Genomic DNA, 26,925 nt, shown 5'->3' with positions numbered 1-26,925 from the left:
AAGTGGAATCTCAACCGGTCTTTTTGCTTTCAAACCTGGTTTCCAACATACCAGGCAACATTACCTTTGCAACTAACATTCACACCATTACAAAGTTTAAACTGCAAAAGGACAAAACTGTTGAATCAAAATATTTCTTTCTAGATTTTAGACTGAGCAGAAAGGTTACCGTTCTAGTATAGACCCTCACATTTGGACAACAGCAACAGGTCGCTTGTGGATTTGCCACTAAAGTGATTTTTTCTAAAATGAAGGTCCAATCACTTGAACTCCTTCCCCTCCAACTTAATATTTAACTCTTGTAGCTTTCTTATTGTCTCCGGGAGCAAATACAAAATGCTGTTCTGCATTTTAAGTCCTTTATAACCTACCTGTTCCTACCTTTTTACTTTTCTTCTACCCTACTTTCCAACACCGTCCTTCAACCTGCTCCTTAAACAAAATACTCCAACTCTGAGCATTTTCTTTGGCTGTCTCCCATTCCTGAAAATTACTCTTTGCCCAGGTTTCCTAGAATGACCCAATTAAAAACTTACCTACTACAGAAAGCTAGTTTTTCTCAATGCCTCAATTCTGGTGCTTTTTTTTTATTTCTTGCATATAATTATCCTCTCTATATAGGGTATAGATGACTTGTTTTATATTTTGTTACTTCCCCATTAGATTGTAAATACCTTGAGGGCAGGTACTGTATTTTGCCTCTTTTTGTTTTCCCAGTGCTACCTTACCATACAGCCAGTAACGACAAGAACTTAAATGTTGAATGGAATCTAGTTTCAACCCCTTGACCTTACAGCTGAGGAAATTCAGCCCCAAGATGCTGAACTCACTTGTCTAAGGGATCTGAACAAACTTTTCTGATTCCACACAGTTCTTTCCATGCTGTATTCAATTCAGTATTACAAGAAATAATGCAAACTTATTTTCAGCAACCTGAGACATTTAAAATATTCATATACTTTTACTATGGATAAATAGGAATTTTCATTTTAAAAAGTTAACAGGGGCTAATCCTAATTGACTAGAAAACATAGTTTTTTTAAACAAATACAATTCCACTAGAATATCAGTGTTTTTGACAAATAGAAAGGCCTTCATCATGTTAAACAGATTCTCAATGGAGGTCTTAAGGAAAAATAAGGGGAATTACTGTTGAAAAAGCACAAGGGTTATGATCTATATTGGTAGGAACACTGACAAACTAGGGAGATGACAAACCCAGAATATGTTTATGAGATTTCCTAATCCCCTTTGGAAAAGTTTTACCATGTTCTAGTTTGTATTTCCATGAAGGCTTGCTGTATGATCCTGACAAATTCCTTCCATTTTTGCATTGCCCAGCAACTACCACAAAAGTATGGTTAATAACTGAACAATTTATCATTTTCTGAATTTTGAATTAAGTCATTTCAGCAAAAGGATATGAGCTGCTTAAATATCTATTACTTAGGGATATGATGCTAAGTAATTAAAAAAGTGGATTTTACAAAATGGTCAAGGTAATATAACAGGAGGCCTTTAGGAACAGGAGTCCTAAGTCAGATATCATCAGTCATACTTTTTAGTATTCAAATCCCAACAGTTAGGGGGAATATTCTAACTAAAAGATTTCCCACAAGTTCTTCCTAGGAGTTTGCAAGCTTAAAACTTATGTGGTATCTATGTACAATTAATCACTGTAGACTCAAAACACAACCTCATGTTTTTCTAGTTTTAAGTATTTCCCCAAAGACAACTCTATCAAACTCGTCTGGAAGTTATGCTATAGTTCCTTTCCATATTAATCTGGCGGTCAGGTGACTGCAGGCTGCTGTTTTTAGGTGGCAAACTCAGAATGCTACACCATATTTTTAATGCTATAAGCTCACAAATACATAGACAATTTTGAATAGAAGCCCAACATTTATTAATCTTTACAACTGGTTACCTTTAAACTCAATTCTGAACTCACAAAATTAAATTTTTACCAAGAATCTGAAATATATTAAGTTACAAGCAGTTTAAGTTTTCGAGTTCCGAAAAACATTTCAAACTAGGCTTGAGTCTCAGCTCCTCCACAAAAATCCCTGGATTACTGCCCCCCATTCAACTTTTCAAAGTCCAAAGCATTTAGATTTCGGGTCCCCAGTTAGGCGCTTCACCAGAGCACCAGAGGGCAGAGGATCCCGTCTTTCTGTCTGGATCTCACTGGGGTCCCGAACACAAGAAGGCACTACCGATACAATTCAGTGATGGAACATACTAGAGGATCACTTCCTCCTCTTCCCTGCTGGGCGCTGTCCTTTCTTGCCCCCCAGACCAGAAGGCCCCCCTTTCCGTTTGCTTCCCGGGCCTGCTGGCCCTCCTTTCCCCCTCCCCCCTAGGCCTGGAGGTCGCCCTTTCCGCTTGCCCCCCCGGCCCTTTCTGTTGCCCCCCTTGGCCATTTTCCTCTTAGCAGCCTCTTCCCTGTCCTCCTCCCTCATCTGCTTGTTGGTGGCCCGGGTCACGTCCATTTTGGGCTTTTTGCTGTTCATGACCCTGATCAGTTCTAGCTGACTCTTCCTTTCGGCAGCAAAGTCTCCGATGTTGGGCTGGAAGTGGCGCTTCTTGCCCGGGCCCCGGGGGGGCTTCTCCTTGGGCAGCCGCTCCTGGAAGCGCCCCACGGAGGCGGTGGAGACCTTGGCCACCTGCATGGCTTTGCCCAGCTCGGCGCGGCTTTGGTAGCCAGTGGGGTGCATCCCTCCCTGACTGGGCAGCTGCACCTTGTGGGCGCGGGCGATATTACGCAGCCGGTTCAGCTCGTTCTTGGCCACGCGCTCCTTCTTGGCCTGCTGCCTCTTGGCAAACTGGTCCTCGTTGGGGTCGGCGCTGCCCGGCACCTCGATCAGCCATTCCTTGGTGTCGTCGCGAGCCCGCTGGTAGCCCCAGCGCCGCCGCCACTGCTTGCTCACCTCGTCCCACACCAGGCTGGTCTTCTTCCGCGGCCGGATGCCCTTGAGCTGCGCGAACTGCTGCCAGCGGGTGAGCGGCCGCGGCTTGGGAAGCGGCTTTTCGCGGGGCAGCCGCAGGCCGGGCTCGGGGAGCTTGGCCACCACCGCCTCCTCCACGCGCTCCGTGGGGAGCTGCCACAGCTGGTTGATAAGCAGCTGCACGTTGTCGCGGGCCAACCCCTGCAGCTGCCCCTCCAGCTCCGGTCCGCTCCGCTGCCGCAAGCCCGTAGGGGGATTCCTGTCAGTGGCCAGCAGGTTGCCCAGGTCAAATTCGAGCTCTAAGTCCTTGTGCACCGTGATGAGCCGCAGCTTCTCCGCCTCGGCCTGCTCGGCCCGGGCAAGCAACTCTTCGGCGCTGCGGACCCCCATGGCTAAACACAGGGACCGGTAGCTGAGGAAACCACTAACACACGCCGCGGACAGGAACACGTGCGTTTCCGCGTACACTCTTCCGGAAGTCAAAAGGTTCCCCTTCCGGCGTCAAAGGGGAAGTTCCGGGCCCCGTCGTACTGGAGCACGACCGTCAGAGGGCAGCATTGTCGTATTTATTGGACAAGACGGCCGGAGACCGCTTTGAGATTTGGTGAGGGTTGTCAAGAGGTATCCTCTTTGTGGGACTACAAGTCCTAGCGACCCGGCTAGAACTACGGATCCCAGAATGCCATGCTTCCCGGCTCTCGGTTTGAATTTCAAACTGAGGTACTGGAATCTCCTCAGGATTTTATCTCGCCGCTTTATAAATTAGAGCAGGATACTCCACTCGGGACCTCTTTTCTCCCGAGAAATTTTTAGGCGACCCCAGATATATAGATATATAAAATAAATACACAAATCAAACGCTTATTGATAATAAATCATAATTTCGTGAGTCCCCACGGTTAGTTTGGAGACCTCATATGGGGTCGTATGAAAAGCTTTGAATTAAGAGGGATGAAAAAATTGAAATAAAATTTTTAAATTTAAATTTAAAAAATACTTAACCTGATTTTTTTATCTGGAAAAGACACTTTGTGAAAAATGACTTGGGGGAAGGAAGCAAGCAGCTCTTGATATGTGCCAGTGCTTTTTTACCTCCAGCTCTTGATCCCAAACTGAACCTAAGAATCAATAAAAATAAAATGTACATATAATAAAATAAATAAAAAGGTTATCAATTAAGATCCATGATTCCGGCGAGGAACACTAAACAAGCCGCTGTGTGAGAAAGAGTAGTGGGTACTGGAAGAGAAAGATTTTTAGATTAAAAAAATCAAGATAATAGCTCTGCCTTTGGCGGGACATTTAGTACAGTGGGTGGGAGGAGTGGGGAAATATTAAATGAAAAATTATAAAACAAAATGATACGTCATTGTTAAAGATGTATAAACAAAGTATTTTGTCAGGTCTGAGGGGATGATTAATGATTACAGATATTTATAAATAAAATGAAAACATCATAACTTTCCCCATTATGGTTTTGATATTATTGATATTGAATATATTACATCATATTCACATATTTTATTTTACTACTATAATAATTTAGAATTCTTCGGTATGAAGGGAAGGCCAAAAGTTTTTTGAATGGATTTTTTTCAGATCAAGGAAGTGCCTTGCCCCTAAACCCAGCAATGTGAAAGAAATAACTATAGTAAATATAAGGTATATTGGCCATAGCAAAACTGACTTTTGGAGAGTTTTTTGTTATTATGACAACAGTACCTCATCTTTGAGATTGATCACTTGAAGTTACATTTTTGTATTGTTGGGTTAGCACCATGTTGCAATCACACAGAGAATAAAAATATTCAATTGTATGTGTTAGAGACCATAATGTCTTTTTAATGTTGATAATGTGGATGCTGTAGCTCTAAGCATCCTGACTTTTTACCTTACTTGTCTGATAAATGACTCCTTCTGTTTGAAGAAATTTCAAAGCTCCATTGACAATCTTTACCAAAAAAAAACGAGAAAAGATTAAAAAAAGTGATAGAACTCACATATGTTGCTTTGCTACTTTCAGTTTGGTGATTTAGTAGATGTCACCTGAGACCACTTCTCAAGCTAAAACATATAAACAATTATATATTTTAAAACATAATATGCTTTTTGATATCATTTCCTTTAAGGACTTTGCCAACTAGGGAACCAAACCCCTCAATCCCTTGAAGCAAGAAGAGCACTGAGAGCATAACTCCCAAGTTTCCCTGGCTAGTAACATATTTTTTTCAAACATTTCCCTCCTCTCCCACTCAATTATGGGGAATGCTGCTTCAAATTAATTCAGTGCCCACTTGGGTAGGAAGACAGGACTTCCTTAGTCCTTCAAATTTCAGAAAATGCCAAATGGTGTACTCTTCCAGTACTTTTAGAAAAATGAAGTTCTTCCCTGAAGGCTAAATTACCTTCAGGAGTATATCTCTCAATCCTGTTTGAAAAGATCTCCTTTGAGGGTTTAATTCCTTTTAAAGGTTAGTCCAGGAAATGTGCTTGGGTTTTAAATATTGCCAGTTACATCCAAATCTTATAGGTTTCATCCATCTTAACACAAACTAGGACACAAAGCAAATACAAAACAGGATGCACAAAATTATTCACTTACCCTTTTTACCTGCAGAAGATATAACTGTTGTCAATAGGTAGAGAGTCAATTCACAAAGGTAGAAACGCTCCCGTTTTGGAAAATTTCTCTTGTGTCCGAAAGAATAAGGAGAAGTTCTGATAAGGATCTGGGAGAAGCAACTCTTATTTCTCCATTTCCCCTGCTGTCGGCATCTATTGTAATTTGAGATTTTAACAAAAGAGTAAACAGAGGCAGATCTCTGCACAAGATAACAATTATTAGCAATGGCATGCTGCCTGTCAGTAAAAGGGTCAATAGATTGCCTCCATTTATGCTAATGACCTTGAACAAAAGGACTATTACCATTTTATAGGTTTTTGGGTAGTACAGAACAAAAAATAGAATAGGGTAAATGACATCATGGGATTGGAAATCAACATGATTGGTTGCAGAGATGAGTGCTGGGAACAACATGATTGGTGAGAAGAACTTCTCTCATGAGACTTAGAAATGCTCATTGTTCCAGTCCAGGTGTGAGATAGCAGCCCAGACTTTTGGACAACAAACCAGACATCCTTGAAGGATAGCTTGGTAGATTAAAGATGTCAGGCTCAACTCTGTTTCTTTCACATACATTCTTCAGGGTCAATTAAATTCCTTGAGGCAAGAGAGCTGGGTTTTTAAACTTAACCCATTATTGGCCAGTTGAATTCTGAACTAAATTCAAAGATGAAGGATCATCCTATAATCAATGATGTGATTTTTAGTATGTTCTTTGTTCTATGCTTAATGAAAAATGTTTTGCCCTTCTATTTGGGGTCTTTGGACTATCTTGAGGGATCAAGAGATGTTTTATTTGTGGGTAGCAACTCTACTAATGATATATAACTTCACTGGGAGAAACCTGTCTTGATTTATCCTTTTGTTAAATCTCAAATGCAATCACATAGAACAAAGAACAGAATGATGATAGGGAGGAAAATAATGCAATTGATTATAAGAATGGAGATATCATGAGGGTGAGAACAACATGATTGGTTACTTAAGAAGAGCAAATTAACACTGAGTGAGAGCCTAGCAACTACCCTTCTCCATGTTACAGCCCGGCTTCTTAAACTGTGGCTAGTGACCCTCTATGGAATCTCGTAACTGAATATGGGGTTTGCAAAATTATGATTTATTAGTAAATGTTTGTTTTACATACCTATTTTATATACCTATATAACTGGGATCACATAAAAATTTCTCAGGCAAAAATGGATTACAAATAGAAAAAAGTTAAAGCCTGATTTATAGGTCCCATTTGCATCATGAAAGGATTGATAGTGGATTAAGGATAGTAAATTCCCTGATTCCTAGGAGGGAGATGAGACTCTCAGTTATTCAAGGACAGGTAAGGATGGGCATTATATTTTGTGGAAATGTACCCGATCAGCTTATAGGACTTCAACAATAGCAAAACAAAAAAAAAAAAAAAAAATCATGGAATTTTTCAGGAACTAAAGGTTCACTTGCAAGATTAAAGATAGTAGACCATACTCCGTGGTGTCTACCTGAATTCCTCAAGGATAGCAGCTTTTCTTGAGGCAAGAATAGAACAGTGATTAGCAGGAGAACTGAAGTTCTAAACTTAGCTCATTGGCAAAGAGATAAAATGTGGCTTGAGTAATAAAAAATGGACAGTAATACAGAAGAGAATCAATTATAAAATAATACAGAACCAGTTTAATTCTTTTACCTTTAAGTTTGGCAAGCCTGAATGCAGGATTCTGTGTGTGTGTGTGTGTGTGTGTGTGTGTGTGTGTGTGTGTGTGTATGTGTGTGTGTGTGTGTGTGTTGAGAGATAAACATGGGATGAAAAAGGGAAGTCAAAGAGAGAAGGGGACAAAAGTGAGAGACAGTAGAGAAGAAAGAGACAGTTTGAAAAATAGAGACAGAGAGAGAGAGAGAGAGAGAGAGAGAGAGAGAGAGAGAGAGAGAGAGAGATCACACTTTTGGTGCAATAAAGGCAGAAATATAGAAAAAAGGTAGAGTTTGATGTGGCTTTACCAATTTTACTTTGTTGTTTTTGTACCCAGGTCCATTTGTGTGTCAACCAGGAGCACTGTGGAAGATCAAGGAAGCCTCATTCTACCTGCTTTCCGCTTGTCTCTTAAACCCAGTCCCCTACAATTCCTATGAAGTTTTAGGAAGCTGATTGACAATCAAGGATTTGACAGGATTTAAAAGGAATTCCCTAATCTCAAATGAGATAGTTGACTAAAATTGAAAGCAGCAGAGCAGTCAATTTTATAGTTAATCTCAATCAGGACCTCCTATTGTCTTTTTTATTGACTTCCAAGCTGAGTGTCCTTATAAAGACTTTAATCTCTTTGGAAGATTAAAAATGGTTTAGTCCATCCCTGTAAAGGAACAGACTTTTAGCAGTGGTACCCAAGTAGATGAAAACAGAGAGCAGCCAGTGTTACTGAAAAGAGATTCTGTAGCTGTGGACCAGAAGATGGTAGCAGAGAGCAGTGAATGCAGCATCTGAAGCATAGAGACCAGGGGAGTCTCTTCAGAGAGTGGTGACTTGGAGCACAGCACAGCAGAGACCACCCCGTCTACAGCATAAAACATTTGCCATCCGGCACTGGAGATGGAAGCCTCGGAGATGGAAGTGTGATCGCATATGTCTGTTCCAGGAACTATCACTACATTATGTTGTTTTAATTAGATCATTATTTATAATAACAGTTACAAATATATGTGCAAGTACTTTAAGACTTGTAAAGTGCTTTACATGTAATTTCTTATTTGATGCTTATAACCCTATGAAGTAGATGCTCTTATTATCCTATTTCGATCAGAGAAATGAGAAGTCATTGCATCCATCTCTTTTGTTTTGTTTTGTAAGTGAGAAAACTGAACCCCAAAGAAATTTAGTTTCCTATCCAGGGTTACATGGCTCTTAAGTATCTGAGACAGGATTTGAATTTAGGACTTCTTGTTTCCAAGGCCAACATTATCCATCACACTAAGGTCCTAAAGGTGTGAGGTATATTTTCTATATGTTACTTTATTAGTTTAGTTAGGTAATTCCTAGATCACCCATTCAATTCTAGCTCAAAATATATACTAGATCTTTAAATTCCCTCTCAATTTAAAAATCTTAGGAACCTAGAGTTTTTAGCATTGGACAGTGTTTATAGGAACCATCTCGAAAGTGTTGTGGTTGTTGTGTGTAAGTGAATTTCAAATTCAAGATGGTAGAATTGCCATTTTTGATATTAGTTGTTATCTTTTCTCAGAGGATCAAAATGTCATCACAATGTTAGAGTCGAGTTATAGCTTTGGAGGTGAAAAAAAGATTTCCATTTTGTTGGCAATGATATAGACTATGACTGTAGAACAGTAGTTGTCCTTCATTCTCAAAGAGAATTTAAATAATATCACTAGAGTAGAATCAAGTTAGTGTATCAGAATGCTCTGCCACAGGTCGGACATAAATAGTCCCTATGAATATTTGGGGTAATTTCTCACCTTTGCAGTTTCTTTTGAGCTAATTCAATTCTGCTTTGATCATAGAGCACACCATCTTCTCGGATAATGGCAGCTACATGGTACAGTGATCCATTCCCAGGGCAGATCACTTTCTCTGTAGAATTATTTATTTATTTTTTTTGAGAGGCAAATGGGTTTGTGACTTACCCAGGATCACTCAGCTGCTAAGTATCTGAGGATACATTTGAACTTAGGTCTTCCTGATTCCAGGGATCCATTATACCACATAGCTGCCCCTCTCTGTAGGGTTTTCTTTGAAATCATTTTACTAGATGAAATTTTCCTAGATGGATAAAAGTGTTGGACTTGGAATCAGGAAGAAATGAGTTCAAATTCTGCCTCAGACTCTATCTGTGGGACCCCGGATAAAACATTTAATTCCTTTCAATCACATTTTTAAAATGGTAATAATAAAGCAACTACTTCCCAGAATTGCTGTTAATTAATAAGATAAGATATATAGTGCTCTTCAAACTTTTAAGTATATATATTAGCTATTATTATTTCTTATTAATATTTAATCATATTAATGTTTTTATTTAACCATTCTTCTATTGTCAGACATTTAGGTTGCTTCTATTTCTTCTCTCCATGAAAATTCATGAAGTCAATTAATTTAACAAATAATTTTTGGGAATATATTGGTTGTTTTTATTGATGTTTAATATTAAGCTTCTAATGTCACAGATGATTGGGGGGAAGGGAGGAAGAAGAATCAGCAGTGGCAAGTTCCCTGTAGAACTATTGTCACTTATTGTTTGGTCCATATGTGCCCAGGATCTCACTGGTTAGAAAAAATAGGTCAGATTTAAAAACAAACAACAAAAAATAAAAACCAGCCTTCCCATAAGCCTAAGAATTTTTTTAAAAATGAGTTTTATGGAAAAAACTCAGTTCCTTACTAGAAAATGGAGATATCATGCTACCTCCCCCCCTCCCCCCCCGCAAGGCTGTTGCAAGGAAAGCACAATAAATGTCCTCTACTACTTTTATTTTTTGTTGTTATTTTTCAATTGTATTCAATTCTTCATGACCCTATTTGGGATTTTCTTGGCAAAGATATTAGTAGAGTTGAAACGGAGCTTTAAATTACTTGTCGAGCTGTGCCTGCATGCCAGTCTGTGGGACTCTCTTGTCCCAACAAACCAGAGCTGTCCAAAAGTGTAATAGGTTGTCTTTGGAGGGAGTAAGTTTCCCTTCATTGGAGTTTTTCAGGAAGACTTAGGAGCACGAATGGGTTCTAGATTATGGGGACCCCTTTGGGGTATGGCTTGGACGAGATGTCTGCCAAAGTACCTTCCAACTTTAAAGTTCTTTGAGAATTCTTACTTTTTGGAGAAAAGTAACACTATGTATAAGGGCCATTCTGTCAAATAATATAAGTTTTTACAAAATAAATAAAAAAGATTTGACACAGCTCTTTTGGGGACCTTTTAGCACCTCGGCTAATGCAACAGCTGAGACTCAAATGGCAGCAGTAAGAACAACCCAATAGGGAACAGACTTAGCAGAGAATAAAAGAATGTGGTAATTTCCCAAAGATGGCAGCAGCCTTGTCACTTCAGAAGTGTGAGTTGCCTCATACCTGCCCACCTGTGCTCCCTATATGTTTGCCACTCACATGTGATTCCTGTGTTTATTCACTCTTTATAATGGTGGTGTGTATTTTTTGTGGGAGAATGTACCCCAGGTCTATGAGTAAATAATGTTTCATTGCTGCAGTTCTTATTGTGCTTTTTCATTAAATGCCTTTTCTTTGAACTAATTATACCTTCTGGCAGACCAGTAAAAGGAAACTCATAACTAGGGGCTTTTGAGCTATAGTTTTGAGTGAAAAAAGATTTACAAAGTTTATTGAACCTGAGCTAGCTTTTGCATGTGTGTGTATGTGTGTGTATGTGTGTGTATGTGTGTATGTGTGTGTGTGTGCCTCAAGTGTCACATATGTGAAAATACTTTGAAAAAATATAAAGAAAAAAATAAGTATAAAAGTATTATCATAATCATATCTCTTACATATAAGGTAATATAATAGTTTTGATTTTTAAATAAAGGCAATGGGATAACTAGGTGGAGCAGTAAACAGAGTGCTAGACTTGGAGTCAGGAACACTTTATCTTCAAGAGTTCAAATCTGGTCTCACTTAATAGCTATGTGATGACCCTGGGCAAATTATTTAATCCAATTAGCCTCAGTTCTTCTTCTATTAAATGAGCTGGAGAAGGAAATGGCAAACCACTTTAGTATTTTGCCAAGAAAATCCCAAATGGGGTCACGATTGAAAAATAACTCAACAATAAATAAAAGCACTAGAGGATGTTTATTGTGTTTTACAAAGTGCCTTCCTTGCAATAGTTCTATGAAAGAGATAGCATGTATTCTCAGCAATACAATGATCCAAGATAACTTTGAAGGACATATGATAAAGAAAATGCTATCCATATCTAGAGAAAGAATTGTGTCTGAATATAGATTGAAGTATACTTTAATTTTTTTGTTTGTTTGTTTTGAGGAGGAATAAATGTTTTCTTTCACAACATGACTTTTATGGAAATGTATGGTATAACTTCACATGTGCCCTCTCAGTGAAGGGAGTTTGGAGAGTAAGGAAGCAAGCGAATCTTGAATTCAAAGTTTTAAAAAGAAATTTTAAAATTATTTTACATATAACTGGAAAAATATTAAACTGAGTGGAGAAATAAAAAAGGGAGCATGGCATTACCTCCCATTTTCTAGTGAGGAAGTGACTTCCAGAGAGATCAGGTGATTTTTCAATCAAAATTACAGCTAGATGGAATTTCTGAGACAATCTCAATTAAATGTTATCTCAAAAGAAATTCTCTGGATAGCATGCTTGTCAAACGTTTGCCAGTCTTTACTTACAGACATAGGGGATGGGGGATTCCTGCTTTTTAAGATTGTCCATTCTACTTTTCCATTAGTCTTTCTTGTTACTGCTATTATTCAGTTGTTTCAGTCTTGTCCAACTCTTTGTGATCCTATTTGGGGTTTTCTTGGCAAAAATACTGCAGTGGTTTGCCATTTCCTTCTCCAGCTCATTTTAGAGGTAAGAAAACTGAGGCAAACAGAGTTAAGTGAATTGCCCAGGTCACACAGCTAAAGTGTCTAAGAATAAATTTGAACCTAGGTTTTCTATTGTATCAGCTGGCTATCTCTTTAGCGGTTAGGAAGTTATACCTTCTATCGTCCATCTCCCACAACTTCCATCCACTATACTAGAAAGGTGATATGGTCCCAAAAGGATTGACATAATACAAAGATCCCAAAGTGATCTTTTTACAGTCACTTTATTTTTTAAATTTTTATTTTATAATTATAACTTTTTTTTTGGACAGTACATATGCATGGGTAATTTTTTACAACATTATCCCTTGCACTCACTTCTGTTCTGATTTTTCCCTTCCTTCTCTCCACCCCTTCCCCTAGATGGCAGGCAGTCTTATACATGTTAAATATGTCATAGTATATCCTAGATACAATATTTGTGTGCAGAACCGAATGTCTTGTTGCACATAAAGAATTAGGTTCAGAAAGTAAAAATAACCTGGGAAGAAAAACAAAAGTGCAAATAGTTTACATCCATTTCCCCGTGTTCTTTCTCTGGGTGTAGCTGATTCTGTCCATCATTGATCAACTGGAAGTGAATTAGATGTTCTTTTTGTTGAATTTACATCAGAATACGTCCTCATACAGTATTGTTGTTGAAGTGTTTAATGATCTCTTGGTTCTGTTCATTTCACTCAGCATCAATTGATGTAAGTCTCTCCAAGCCTTTCTGAAATCATCCTGCTGGTCATTTCTTACATTTATATATATACATTTTATATATATTTATATATATGTATATATATAAATATATATATTTATATATATTATATATATAAATATATCTATATCTATCTATCTATCTATATATTTCTTACATTTATATATATACATTTCTTTCTTATATTCCATAACATTCATATACCACAATTTACCCAACCATTCTCCAATTGATGGGCATCCATTCATTTTCCATTTACAGTCACTTTAAAAAGTATTTTTGGTAATAAGGTTTAATTTCAATTTTTATTTGAGTTTGTGGGCTTATTCTTATGTTTCACTATGCTCATAAGAAAATTTCTCCAAGGATAAATGTTGGAGAGGATATGGGAAAAAACTGGGACACTGATGCATTGTTGATGGAATTGTGAAATGATCCAGCCATTCTGGAGAGCAATTAGGAACTATACCCAAGGACTATAGTACTGTGCAAACCCTTTGATCCTGCAGTGTCATTATTGGGTCTGTGTCTCAAGGAAATTATAAAGGAGGGAAAAGGACCCACATGTGCAAAAATGTTTGTGGCAGCTTTTTTTGTGGTGACAAAGAATTAGAAAATGAGTAGATGACCATCAATTGGGGAATAGCTGAATAAGTTATGGTAAATGAAGATAATGGAATATTATTGTTCCATAAAAATGAGAAGCAAGCTGATTTTAGGAAGGCCTGGAAAGATTTACATGAATTAAAGCTGAGTGAAAAAAGCAGAGCCAGGAATACATTGTATACAAAACCTATAGAAAGGTTGTGGGATGATCAACCATGCATGGTTCTTTACAGCGGTTCAATGATCCAAGACAATCTCAATAAACTTGGAATAGAAAATGCCATCTGCATCCAAAGAGAGAACTATGGAGAATGAATGTAAATCTATATCTGCTATGTTCACTTTTTTCTTTTTTCTTCTGATTTTTCTCTCCCAATATGATTCATAAAGTAACATATTGTTTTTAAAAAATGAATGTACATGTATACCCAGAAAAATAAAACAATTAAAAAAAAAAAGAATATCTCTTCAGAAAGGCAGGGGTGAGCCACTGGATAGAAAGAATGACAATATTTTTTATTTTTCTGTTAACAACTAGAAAAGTTTTCAATAGGAAATGAGAAAGAAGTACTAGTATTATTAGCTTGTTTTTATTTTTTCTTTTAGCCTAGGTTTCTCTAGACCTATCTTATCCAGGCTGAAAGTTCAGGGGCTACTCATGGTCCCCAAACCACTGCCAAATGGCATGAGAGCTTTGACCTGCTCCATTTTTGACTTGGATAACCTGGTGGCTCCCAGCTTGCTAATGCTTGTCATATTAATACTCTCCTTAGTGCAGTCACATGGTGGGCATAGATCATTGAGCTTAGAATGCCTGGCCTCTAGAGATCTGTCAGCCTTAGCCTCCCTGAAGCTAAGACTAAAGGCCTGAGCCATCACATCTACCTGGTGTTAATGTTCTCACAAATTAAGACAAAAACATTTCATCCTTTTGTACTCCCGGAAAAATGACCTGTTTTTGTCAATGAAACATATTCTTACAGATTATTTTTCCATTACTTTTTGGGTTCTATATCACCTAAGATTTTCTCCCCAAACTTTTCTCAATTACTCCTACTTGTCAACAAAAATTATTATGGGAATGATTCAACCATTTCCTTATCCCTGCTGTGAGCTTAGTTACTATGAGTATTTTTGTCTAGAAAACTCAATGTACCTGTAATTTAATAAAATAGCAGAAAAGGTCCTTAAAATACTTATACCATTTCCAAATGATTCCTGTTCGCTGATTTATAATTTTAATTTAGAAGTGCTTGAAGTGAAAGTTTCATTCTGACGGCATTAATCACAACCATTGTAAAAGATTGCTTAGTCATGTGTTCCGGCTTCTGCCTAGAAAACTACTTAAAACTTGTACCAACTTAAAACATTTTCATTTTAGAGAAGAAAAGAGAGCCCACGCTTAAGCTTTTCTCAGTGCCGAAGCAACACGGGGCGGAAGCTGAGCCCTGAGGGCAAAGTACTTCAGCTCTCAGGATATTACAAATTGCAGAAGTGATGGTATCAGAATGATGCAGCTCTTGAGAACACAGTGCCCTGCTTCCACATGTAGGCAGTATGTATGGCTTTTGGTGGGCCACAAACTTGTCACCTAAATGGCAAATGTAAGAGAGGTTGCCTGAACTTTTTCAATTTCTCACCTGGATCTAGTAGTTTGGGGCAGCTAGGGCACAGTGGATAGAGTCCTAAAGTCATGAGCTTAAATCAAATATATACATACATACATAATATATATATATATATGTATATATATATACACACACATATATATATATACACATATATATGTATATATATTTATGTAATATGCATATGAAATGCTTTGCAAACTTTAAAACATAATATATGATGTCAGATATTATTCTCATGAGGTAAATTATAACCACCTGGGATATTCAGAAATTATTAGTACTTTCCATTGACTTTATAACAAGTTATAACCAAGGCCTTCTGATAGAATTTTGTAGGCTATAAGTAAACAATTCTATTTCTTATAAATGGAAAATTTGTGGAACTGAAGCCAGAGGGAGAAAGATACTCTGAAGATGTGGAAGAACAGCAGGCAAACACATCTTCTCATTGAATAAATGTGCTTTGAATAGCTGCTTAAACAAAATCTCATAGTTGTTTGAGGTCTGAGATTTTTGGTTCTTGGATCCATTGGGGATAACTTAAATATTCAGGGGGCTTATTAACTTATTGGGAGCAACAAGAAAGTGTCATGAATAGAATGCTGGGCCTGAAGTCAGGAAGATTCTTTCTCTGGCTTCAGACACTTACTAGCTGTGTGACTCTAGGCAAGTCAGTTAACGCTGCCTCAGTTTTCTTCTTTGTAAAATGAGCTTAAGAGGAAAATGGCAAACCACTCCAATATCTTTGCCAGGAAAACCCCAAATGGGATTACAAAGATTTGGATACAATTTAAATTGATTACAACAATTGTGAAAACATAACCCCATTCACAAAGCAGATATTTAATAATAAATCATTCTCTGGTTTTGAGGGAAGATTAATGAAGGAAGGAAGTGAGGTAGCCCAGGGGAAATTAAAGGGGGGTAGATTAATGATTTCAGGTAAACTTGATTTGTAATAATCTGATATAGTACCTATATCATTGTGTAACACAACAATCCATTGAAGTGCATAGAATTCCAAAACACCACTGAGATAGGGAAACATTTTTCTTATCTCTAAAACTGTACCTACTGAGAAGGCAAGCAAAATGATATTGATTATGCATATTGATTTTGCATCAATTATACAAAACACATTTCCATGTCAATTATTTTGAAAAAAAAAAAAAAGACAAAACAAAACCCCACTGCAAAACAAACAAACAAAAAAAAATAATGTGCTTCAAGGTATACTTAGTTTACCAGTTCTACCTCTAGAGGTGGATAGCATTTTTATCTTGTGTGTGAAAACGAATTGAACCAGGCAATGCTTAAAGCATTATGCAGAAGACATTGTGCCTTTGTTTTCCTCAGTAGGTCAATGTCCATCTTGTCATAACTGTTGGTATCACATACTTTTTAATATGAAGAAAAAAGGTAGGAGAGAAAAAGATTAAGTGGAGAAGTACTTTAGAAAAGTACTAAAAGGATCAGTGGGGAATATGGAAGTGATTAGTATCTTCAAGAAATGAATACTTTGAGAATAGTTGTATTTTCCTTCTTTCAATTTACTCTGAGCTGTATAAGACAGCTTTGTCTCTAATGAGAAAAGGCTTGCTACAATTTTCTTTAATCACCAATGTTGGGTGCCATCCTTGGAGCAGATTGAAGGAGATTCACTATGATTGGAAAGTAGTTAATAGCTGACATTTCTAGAACTGAACATTTACAGAGAGCTGTACATGCATTATCTCATTTGCACTATCTCATTATCTCTATCCATAACACAGGATTTATGCTAGGAACATTTTCTTGAATATCAACTTTCAGTCTAATTTCCAATTTTAAGTACTGTCTCAAGAGAGAGATAAATTACAAATTCTTTATTAGGCAATTATATTATTTTGTTAGGTTAATAAGGGCAGGTTGTAATACCAGATTAGGGTGCCACAATTTCTTTTTTTAAAAATTTTTATTTTCATCCATTTATTTAATTTTATTTAATATTTCCCCCAGTTACATTTAAAACAATTTTTTACATTAGTTTAAAAAAAAAAAACTTTTGAGTTTTAAATTCTTACTTATCCCTACTCCCATCCCCCATTAAGAAATCACCTGTGAAGTTACAAAACTCATGATTTCCTTTCTTTCTTTCTTTCTTTCTTTCTTTCTTTCTTTCTTTCTTTCTTTCTTTCTTTCTTTCTTTCTTTCTTTCTTTCTTCCTTTCTTCCTTTCTTCCTTTCTTCCTTTCTTCCTTTCTTCCTTTCTTCCTTCCTTTCTTCCTTTCTTTCTTTCTTTCTTTCTTTCTTTCTTTCTTTCTTTCTTTCTTTCTTTCTTTCTTTCTTTCTTTCTTTCTTTCTTTCTTTCTTTCTTTCTTTCTTTCTTTCTTTCTTTCTTTCTTTCTTTCTTTCTTTCTTTCTTTCTTTCTTTCTTTCTTTCTTTCTTTCTTTCTTTCTTTCTTTCTTTCTTTCTTTCTTTCTTTCTTTCTTTCTTTCTTTCTTTCTTTCTTCCTTTCTTTCTTTCTTTCTTTCTTTCTTTCTTCCTTTCTTTCTTTCTTTAAATCACCTGTGAAGTTACAAAACTCATGATTTCCTTTCTTTCTTTCTTTCTTTCTTTCTTTCTTTCTTTCTTTCTTTCTTCCTTTCTTCCTTTCTTTCTTTCTTTCTTTCTTTCTTTCTTTCTTTCTTTCTTTCTTTCTTTCTTTCTTTCTTTCTTTCTTTCTTTCTTTCTTTCTTCCTTTCTTTCTTTCTTTAAATCACCTGTGAAGTTACAAAACTCATGATTTCCTTTCTTTCTTTCTTTCTTTCTTTCTTTCTTTCTTTCTTTCTTTCTTTCTTTCTTTCTTTCTTTCTTTCTTTCTTTCTTTCTTTCTTTCTTTCTTTCTTTCTTTCTTTCTTTCTTTCTTTCTTTCTTTCTTTCTTTCTTTCTTTCTTTCTTTCTTTCTTTCTTTCTTTCTTTTCTTTCTTTCTTTCTTTCTTTCTTTCTTTCTTTCTTTCTTTTTCTGCTGAGGCAGTTGGGATTAAGTGTCTTGCCCAGGGTTACACAAATAGAAAGTGTTAAGTGTCTGAGGCCAGATTTGAACTCAGGTCCTCCTGACTTCAGGGCTGGTGCTCTATCCACTGCACCACCTAGCTGCTCCAAAACATGATTTCTTTAAAAAAAAAAAATCAATTGACAAATTTTATTTTGATGTATCATATAAATTCCCAGGATACTTCCAGTTGAATCTCCTATAATATATAATCCTTGATAAATTCTGAAAAATATACAGACATTTATTCAGAAGTGGAGAGATAGGTATGCTTTATTACCTTTTTTGGGGGGCCCTCATTGATTTTCCCAATTTCTCAGAATTTAGATTTCTTTAGTGATCCATTCATTTGCCTTTCTGTAGCCATTATACAATTTTTCTTTTGGTTCTGCTTATTTCATTTTGCAACAGTTCTTAGAATTCTTAAAATGTTTTTCTATTTTTTTCATATTTGTTGGTTCTTAACTGATAATATTCAAATTACACTCATATATGAATTTATATTCATCCATTCTCGTTTAAAAATTAATTTATTAAAAAAATGTGAGTTCCAAATTCTCTCTTGGGGGTAGATCTAGTATGGTGGAATGAAGTTAAAAAGCTGTTCAAGCTCTCCAATTTCCCTTGAAAAACATATGAAGCCAAGCCTCTGAATAGAGTCTGATAGGATTGAAACCACTCTTCAACTCAAGATAGATTGGGAAGCCCTTCAAGAAAAATCAGTGAGAGGGTCTTAATCACAGCAGATCAGCAATTGAGACCCCAGTCCTAACTCAATAGAGGGGGCAGACCAGTGGTGGGCAGCCTCCAAGTCCTAGCTCAGAAGGCAAATTCTTAGAAAATCAGGCTTTTCCTGGAAAGAGCAGGCAAATCTATCCCTCTGAAAAACATAAGGGACCTCTGTGCTCAAAGCCAAGTCTCATAGCTTCACAGGAAGCTTGGGACAGCACCCCTTTTACAAAGCTTCAACTTAAAAATAAGAAAAAGAGGAAACACTAAAAGAAAAGGAAAGAAATTGGACAAGAAGCAGAAAAGAATCTTGACCATGAAGAGCTATTATGGTGACAGGGAAGACCAAAACACCAACTGTCCACAGAGGAAATCTCAAAGAGTGATATGAATTGGTCTCAAGCTTGAAGAGGCTTCTTGTAAGTGCTCATAAAAGACTTTAAAAAGCAAATTAGAAATTAGAAAGGAAATGAGAGATATGGATGAGAGTCAATAGCTTAGAAAACAAAGGCAATTCCTGAAAAAATACAATTGGCCAGATATAGAAAAAATCTGCTGAAGAAGACACCTTGAAAAGCATAATTAATTAAATGGAAAATGAGATAATAAAGCTAACTGAAGAAAATCACACATTAAAGGCTAGAATAGGGCAAATGGAAACTAATGACTCTATGAGGCATCAAGAATCAGTCAAACAAATTAAAAATAATAAAAATGGAAGAAAATGTAAAATACTTCATTGGAAAAACAGCAGAATTGGAAAATAGATCCATAAGAAACAATTTAAAAATTATTGTTCTACCTGAAGGCCATAATAAAAAAAAAAAGAGATCCTGATGAGCAAACTTCAAGAGATCATCAAGGATAACTACACCAATATGCTAGAAACAGGGAAATAGTCCATCAATTATCTTTGGAAAGAGATCCCACAAGGAAACCCCTAAGAAACATTATTGCAAAACTCCAGAACTATAATCACAAATTCTCTCCTCTCCAGCCCTTCCCTACCCATTGAAAAGTCTAGCAATATGACATTGATTATGCATGTTGATTTTGCATCAATTATGCAAAACATGTTTCCATATTGTTGTTTTGCAAAACAAAAACAAAAACAAAACAAAACTACAAACCAAAGAAAACAGCCAATTCCAAAATAAGAAAAATAAAATGTCTGCTTCAAAGTACACGTAGTTTTTAGTTCTATCTCTGGAGGTGGATAGCATTTTCATCATGAGTCCTTTAGAATGTCTTGGATCATTGTACTGAGAATTGCTAAGTCTTTCACAGTTGACCATCATTATAATATTGCTGTTACTTTTCACAATGTTCTGGTTCTACTCATTTCACTTTTCATCAGTTCATATGTTTTCTTAGATTTTTCTGAAACCATCTTTTTTGTTGTTTCTTATACAATAGTATTCCATCACAATCACATACAACAACTTATTCATCCATTTTTTCAATTTCTAATTCTTTGCCATCACAAAAATAATTTCTATAAATGTTTTTGTACATATAAGTCTTTTTCCTTTTTCTTTGATCTTTTTGGTATTTCATCCATTCTCAAAGCAATGATCTTTGTGCCCCAGGTTTTTGTTTGGGTGACGGGCAAATCCCTTAACTGCACTGCTTTCTAGTTTCCTCATCTGTAAAAGAGGGAGTTGGTCACTGACTTCTTTTCCAGATTTAATCTCAAACAAATTGCTTACTCTCTCCCCAGGAAGGATTGAAATACTTTCTTAGTCTGGGTGTCCATGAAATTGTTTTAAAAAGTATCTTGATGAGCGTATTTCAGAGTAATTATTTCCCATTATAATCACATACATTTTGTTTTATTCATTTTAAAACATAATTCTGATAATGAGTCCATAGGCTTCTTCAGACTGTCCAAAGGGTCCATGCTTGGCCCACAAGAAAAAATTACGAAACCTCTGAAGAAGGTGATATCTGAAATCTCTTCTAATACCAAAGCCCATGAAATTAGGTGGATCAGGGATGCTATAGCACCAGTTCTTCAATGTTTAAAGTGGCTCTCTCTGAAGTGGCAAAAACCTGGAAATTGCAGGAATGCCTATCAGTGGGAAATGGCTGAACAAGAAATAAAATACTGCTGTGCTATAAGAAATATTGAACTCATTAATTTTAGAAAAACATGGAAAGACTTGCAAATGAAGAGTAAAATGAGTAGAACCAAGAGAACATTGTATATAATAATAGCAATATTGTTTAAGAATAACTTTGAATGAATAAATTATTTTGACTATTATAAATACCCAAATTAACTATAAAGAACATATGAAGAAAGATGCTATTTACATCCAGAGAAAGAACTGATAAATAGATACTGAATAATTTACATATAAATATATATGTATACATATATGTATGTATACACACACATACACATATATTTATGTCTAATGGTAGCCATCTCTGAAGGAGGGGGAAGATAAAGAATTTACTTGATAAATTTGTTGTATATTTGAAAGGAATACCAACTTGTTCATTGTAGATTTGTAGCTTCATGTGCAATCATTTTTTTCATTATACTATGCTATGTAAATGCTTATTTTATTCCATAAATTAATTATTTAAAATTGTCATTTAGAAGTTGTAAATGGAATTGTCACCCACTTCCCACCCTCTATCCCTACCCCTATGATATATTGTACCCTTCACACAAAACTTTTCAAATTAATTTGAAATGCTTGATCTTCATGGACTTTTGAATATAACTTCATGGACTGAAAATTTCTCAGTTTTAGAGTAAAGGAAGAAAGGAACACTAGCATTAATACTGTGTAGGCCTACATAAACACCCCACCTCCACTTACTTTCTGGGTATTGTTTAAAGCTGTTTTCTCACAACACAGTAAAGAGACTATTCCCTTTATGGTGTATTTAGTAGCAGATAATTTAACAAAAGCCTCCCAACTGTAATTTCTCAATTTCTTCTGAACCAAAGGCATTTAGAACATTTTAGTACATTATGTATATTTTTTACTCTGTTGACAACGTCTATGTTCACTGCGTATTTTAGTAACATTCACTTATCTTACTATGGCTCAGCAGCAGCATCTTGTATTATTTAGATTCTTGTAAAATGGGTACATGACAGTATAGCTAGATTATTTTTTCATTTTAAATTGATAGTAAACAAGTCAGAAAATATTTGCTTACTACATCAAGGAACAGAGCATTATTTTGGAGGATGTGGAAGAAAGATATATTAGTGATGTGATTTGGGAGAGCAATTCCTGGTTTCAAAGGACGAGGTTTAGGAGAACAATTATGTGTTTGGGGTTTAGCATCAAATGTTCAGAGGTACCAAATGTTGGGATTTGGTCATGTGAAGAATTCACAATGGCCATTCTGTTTGGCAAAAGATAGATTTATTTAGGAGAAGAGGTTACAGACAAAATGAAGAGATACAATAGACACCAAGAATGGTAAGTATGAAATATAGTTAGTAGAAAGCAAGGAAAGGATTTTTTTTTTTAAACAATTAATGATAGAAAGGACAATTTCCCAGTGGAACTCATAGTTAACCAGGAGAAAGAAAACACCCCATGAAGCTGGAGTATGCCCTTATCTGGTAGGCTAAATAACAAAAGAGATTTAGCATTGTAAAAGATTTAGCTGTAAGGAGGAGAAAAAATAGAGACATGATGGGGGGCAGAGTGCCAAAGCAGGCTATAATCAAAAGGACATTCAGCTAAGATGGTGTGAGCCATGAACAGATTTATAAGAGAAATTCAACTCAGGCATTTGACTTAAGTCATATTTCTTTTTTTTTTTTTTTTCCTGAGGCTGGGGCTAAGTGACTTGCCCAGGGTCACACAGCTAGGAAGTGTTAAGTGTTGGAGACCAGATTAGAACTCGGGTCCTCCTGAATTCAAGGCTGGTGCTCTATCCACTGCACCATCTAGCTGCCCCCTTTAGCCATATCTCTGACCAGACATAGCAAAGTGGAGCTGTCCACCATTTCCCCAGAGGTGGGACTATAAGACTGAACTGATCCCCTGCTTGTAGGAGGGAGTCATTCCATCAGTACTTCAGTTTTTCTCTGCCAATCTCACCCAGATACTAATACTAATCTCTAGATACCTAATCACTAGGATCTTTTGTTACCTATTTATAACCTTAAGCTATTCCTGTCTTAAGTGAAGAATCACAGAACATAGTCAACAACAAATTCCCAGTCCTCACTTCTACACTACAAATCATTTTCTCTTTAAAATTGAGCTTCAATAACAGGGACAATGTTCTTCATTTGATGACATATGAACTTCCTTACACAAAAACACTTTGTGACCTTAAAGAGATCATTACTTACAATAAATTTGCCTTATAGGCAAATAAGACCCACAAAAGAAAGTTCTTATCAACTAAAGTGCTTTGGGACCATAGAATGATTCAATATTAGATATGGATATGACTTTTTGGGGTGACAAAGACACTATATAAGATTCATAACCATCTTCTCTGCCACATCCTGACTTGTAGTGGGAATCTTTTATATGTGTTGCATGGTCCTTTGAGAGGATAAAATTATCATTAAGGCAAGGGAGAGTCTCAGGCCCAGGGAGTTTAAATGATTTACCCACAGTCTCACATAATATTTAGTCAAAGGTCATAATTTGAACCCTGGTCCTTTAAATTCAAAGTCAGTGTTTGTAAAGTTTTTTTCAAACTTTAAAGGGCCAAATAAATGCAACTTGTTATTAATATTAATATAACATTACTATTAAAAGCAACATAGCAAGTCTAAAGAACTTGGAATATCAGGATTCAAGTAGGAACCTTTGACACTAATCCTTTGACCTAGGATATCCTTAGTGTGTCTCAGGAATCTCCCTATGATTTAATAAATAAATCATAGATGGGTTGGTAGGGGGTGGGGAGAGAATTATCCAGAGTGAGGAATTGCCCATGCTGATAAAAGATCTTTCTCATTTTTTAATTACCTCTACTACTATCATATGGCTGCACTTTCTACCTTGAAGATTTCCTAATGTTATAAGAACCTTTCACAAGGATTTCTAGTAATGAGAACCAATTCCTCCTTAAGAGAAAGGGTATGCTCTGTGTATTATTTTACAGATGAGTAAACTAAGGCCCAGAAGGATTAAATAATGTGTCCAAGGTCACACAGGATGGAAGTGGCAGAGCTGGGATTTTAATTCTGGTCTCTGATTCCAAATTCATCCCTTTCCGTTGTGCCATTTTATCTTCCATCTATTATGCTAGAGTCAGATTGAATTTTTCTATTCTAACAATTTATAATGATTACCTATTCTATGGAAAGTCTGATATATCACATCCCCGATATCATAGATTATATTGCTGTTGTTCTATCATGTCTGACACTTCATGATCCTACGGATCATAGCATGCCAGTGCTATCCATGGGGGTTTTCTTAGTAAAGATACTGGAGTGATTTGTTAAGGCAAACAGAGAGAGGTTAAGTGGCTTGCCTAGTAAATGCCTGAGGCTGCATTTGAACTCAGATATTTCTGATTTCAGTCCTAGCTCTTTATCCATTGAATCATCTAGTCATCTGGGGGCAAATCATTAACAGGTAGAGTCATTAAGAAAATGTTCATGTAGGAAGTGGTACTTGAACTAAACTTCGAAGGAAGGGACGGGGTTTCTTGTAGGTAGAAATGAGGAGAATACATCAAGGGATAGCCTGTGCAAAGAGAACTTTTCAGTCCTTGTTATACACAGAAGACACAAAGGTTTCTACTCCAATATTTTCCAGAGAACCAATTGTTGGATTTTCAGTATCAGTATTTACCTTGAAAATGACAAATACTACAAATCAGAGCATGATTTATTGTTTTGTTGATTATCTAGAGTTTGTAAAGCAATGGAGAAAATGTTAACCGATATACTAAATGTAAAAGTGTGTTGTGTTGCGTGTATATGTAGAACTAGTTGTTACATATTTATCAGCACACCCCTGCACAAATGCCTTTTAAGGAAGAAATTGTGAAAGATTCTCATTCAGTTAGGAAATCCTGAATGTAGAAGGCACAGCCTTCTGTGGTAGAAGTAATAATGAAATGAGAAGGGTTTTCTTTCAGGAAGTAATTAGTTTTATTTGTTTTTATTTTTTACTTTGCCTTATGATATTAATAGATTTGGGTAGGGTGGTTTTTTTTTTTTATGATTTATTGGAATAGTGTCCAGATTTTTTTTTTTTTTTTTTGTGATGGCTTTTAGGGAGTCTAATACTTAGATTTTCTTTCCTTGGCCAGTTTTCCAGATCAGTTGTTTTTCATCTTTTCTTCTCTTTTTCAGTCTTTTGACCTTGTTCTAATCTGCTTCTATTTTTTCAGGGGCTCCACAAGTTGAATAAGTCTTTCTACTTTTTGTCTGAAGCTATTTATTCTCCTTTCAATGTTATTCCTCAAAAATCTTCATTTAATTTCTATTTTCATTTTTTAAAAATTTCTTGCCTCATTTGTTTTAGCCACTCTAAGTGTTCATGGTCAAATTATTACTGTTCCCTGAGCATCTTTTGGAGTTGTGGGATTGCTTTTTTTGAGCATACCTCTTAAATTTAGCCCATAGTTTTTAAAATTTTTTTCTGAGAGTTCTACTTACTTATATATTCATATTCAGTTTCAGTTCTTATTTTTTGCTAAGGCCAGTCCCATCTGGCCCTTCTGGATAGGTAAGGGAGGCTTTATTTTGTCCTGTCCCCTTTGTATCCTGAATACTATTGCTACTGCTAATCTAATTGAGGTGGCTAGTATTAGGCCCCAACTTTTGCTTCAGTTTCTAGTTTTTCTTTCTCACTTTAGATTCTGACCTTGACTTAACTCTTTCTTCTTCCTGCATGATCCCCAATTGGTAGTTGGTTCCATCTCCCTGTTGTGCCTCTGCTAGGCCTTAGTGGGATGCTGGAGGTCATCACACTGGTCTCAGACTCCTCTCCCACAGCAACTCTAAAAGCTGCTCAAAGAACAGTAATTTTGCTGACTTTTTGTATAATTATATTAGTTGGATAGTTTGTATAGTTTTGTATAAGTTAGATGGATGATATTACTTCTAATTCTTTCTAATTTTCTTTATCATTAATTTTTCAAATATTTGCTATGGCTTGACTCTTCTGGGATCTTTCACCTTGTCATATTAACAAAAAACAATAAAGTAGTTTAGCTGTGTCAGTTGTCACAGAGAAATGGGGGTCTATACTTTACAGAAGCTTGGGTACTTTGATACCCTAGGACACCTTCATTTGCAGCTGAGCAGGACTGATAAATAATTTAACTAGATGCCTCATTATGTATATATATTACTCCTTTGTGATATAAACATTTTGACTTCAGTGTTTGCAAGGACCCCCAACTGGGACCAAAAGTAAACTGTTCTGGTACTGGAGCAGATATACCAATTAATTACAAGTCCCTTTTCATCACGGATAATGCATAAGATCATCCAAGACTCCCTGTTTCTCTTACTCTATTTTTTTCATTCCCTGGGTATATCCTTAATATTCTGCTTTTCTAATAACTCAGAAGACAGGCTGCTTTGGCACTTAACAATAACACTTTGAGGTTTCCATCTGAACAATTTAAGATGTATATTTTATTAGTGCGTCCTGTCCATACTCTCATAGCAAGTTTATAGCAGTCACCTTAATTTTTTAGTCATCATCATTATAGAAATAATTGATTCATTAGGCATAATCCGGCAAAGGATGGAACTTATTGCCCCTACTTTACAGATGGAAAACTGAGGACTGAAACCTTTACAAAAATTGGCCCATGGTAGTATCAGTCTTAGGAAGAGAACTTATATCTTCTGACTTACAGTCTGATGCTTTATTTTCTTTATCACACTTACATAAAATTAGACTTGCTATTTCACCTTTCTGTGAAATATGTGAAATCACACTTAACACTCAGGAAAATTCATTGGCTTAGTGCTTGACCCCAAAGTTCAAATCCTAAAATACCTAAAAATGATAATTAATTTGATTCTAAAATAAGCTTGTTAAATGTTATTCTTAAATAAAGATAGTAGCATATGATTATAAATTGCTATTTCTGTTATTTACATAGGAAGGTGAGATAGGAGGCATTGCCTTAGT

At 36.1% G+C, this 26,925-nt stretch overlaps 1 protein-coding gene across 1 annotated transcript; it reads right to left on the bottom strand.

The window, feature by feature from the left end:
- Positions 1–1,882: 1,882 nt before the first annotated feature.
- Positions 1,883–3,433, bottom strand: RRS1 (ribosome biogenesis regulator 1 homolog). Its single transcript, XM_074278799.1, has one exon. The coding sequence runs from the start codon at positions 3,336–3,338 to the stop codon at positions 2,250–2,252; it is 1,089 nt and encodes a 362-aa protein (XP_074134900.1). The 5' UTR covers positions 3,339–3,433; the 3' UTR covers positions 1,883–2,249.
- Between the last annotated feature and the right edge of the window lie 23,492 nt (positions 3,434–26,925).

Source organism: Sminthopsis crassicaudata, chromosome 1 (genome assembly GCF_048593235.1).
Source record: "Sminthopsis crassicaudata isolate SCR6 chromosome 1, ASM4859323v1, whole genome shotgun sequence".
Lineage (NCBI taxonomy): Eukaryota > Metazoa > Chordata > Mammalia > Dasyuromorphia > Dasyuridae > Sminthopsis > Sminthopsis crassicaudata.
Note: the sequence above shows the minus strand (reverse complement) of the source record. Positions and strands in the feature narration are given on the sequence as shown.

Coding starts and splice junctions, on each gene's coding strand:
- RRS1 (XM_074278799.1), bottom strand. CDS start 3,338: ATGGGGGTCCGCAGCGCCGAAGAGTTGCTTGCCCGGGCCGAGCAGGCC.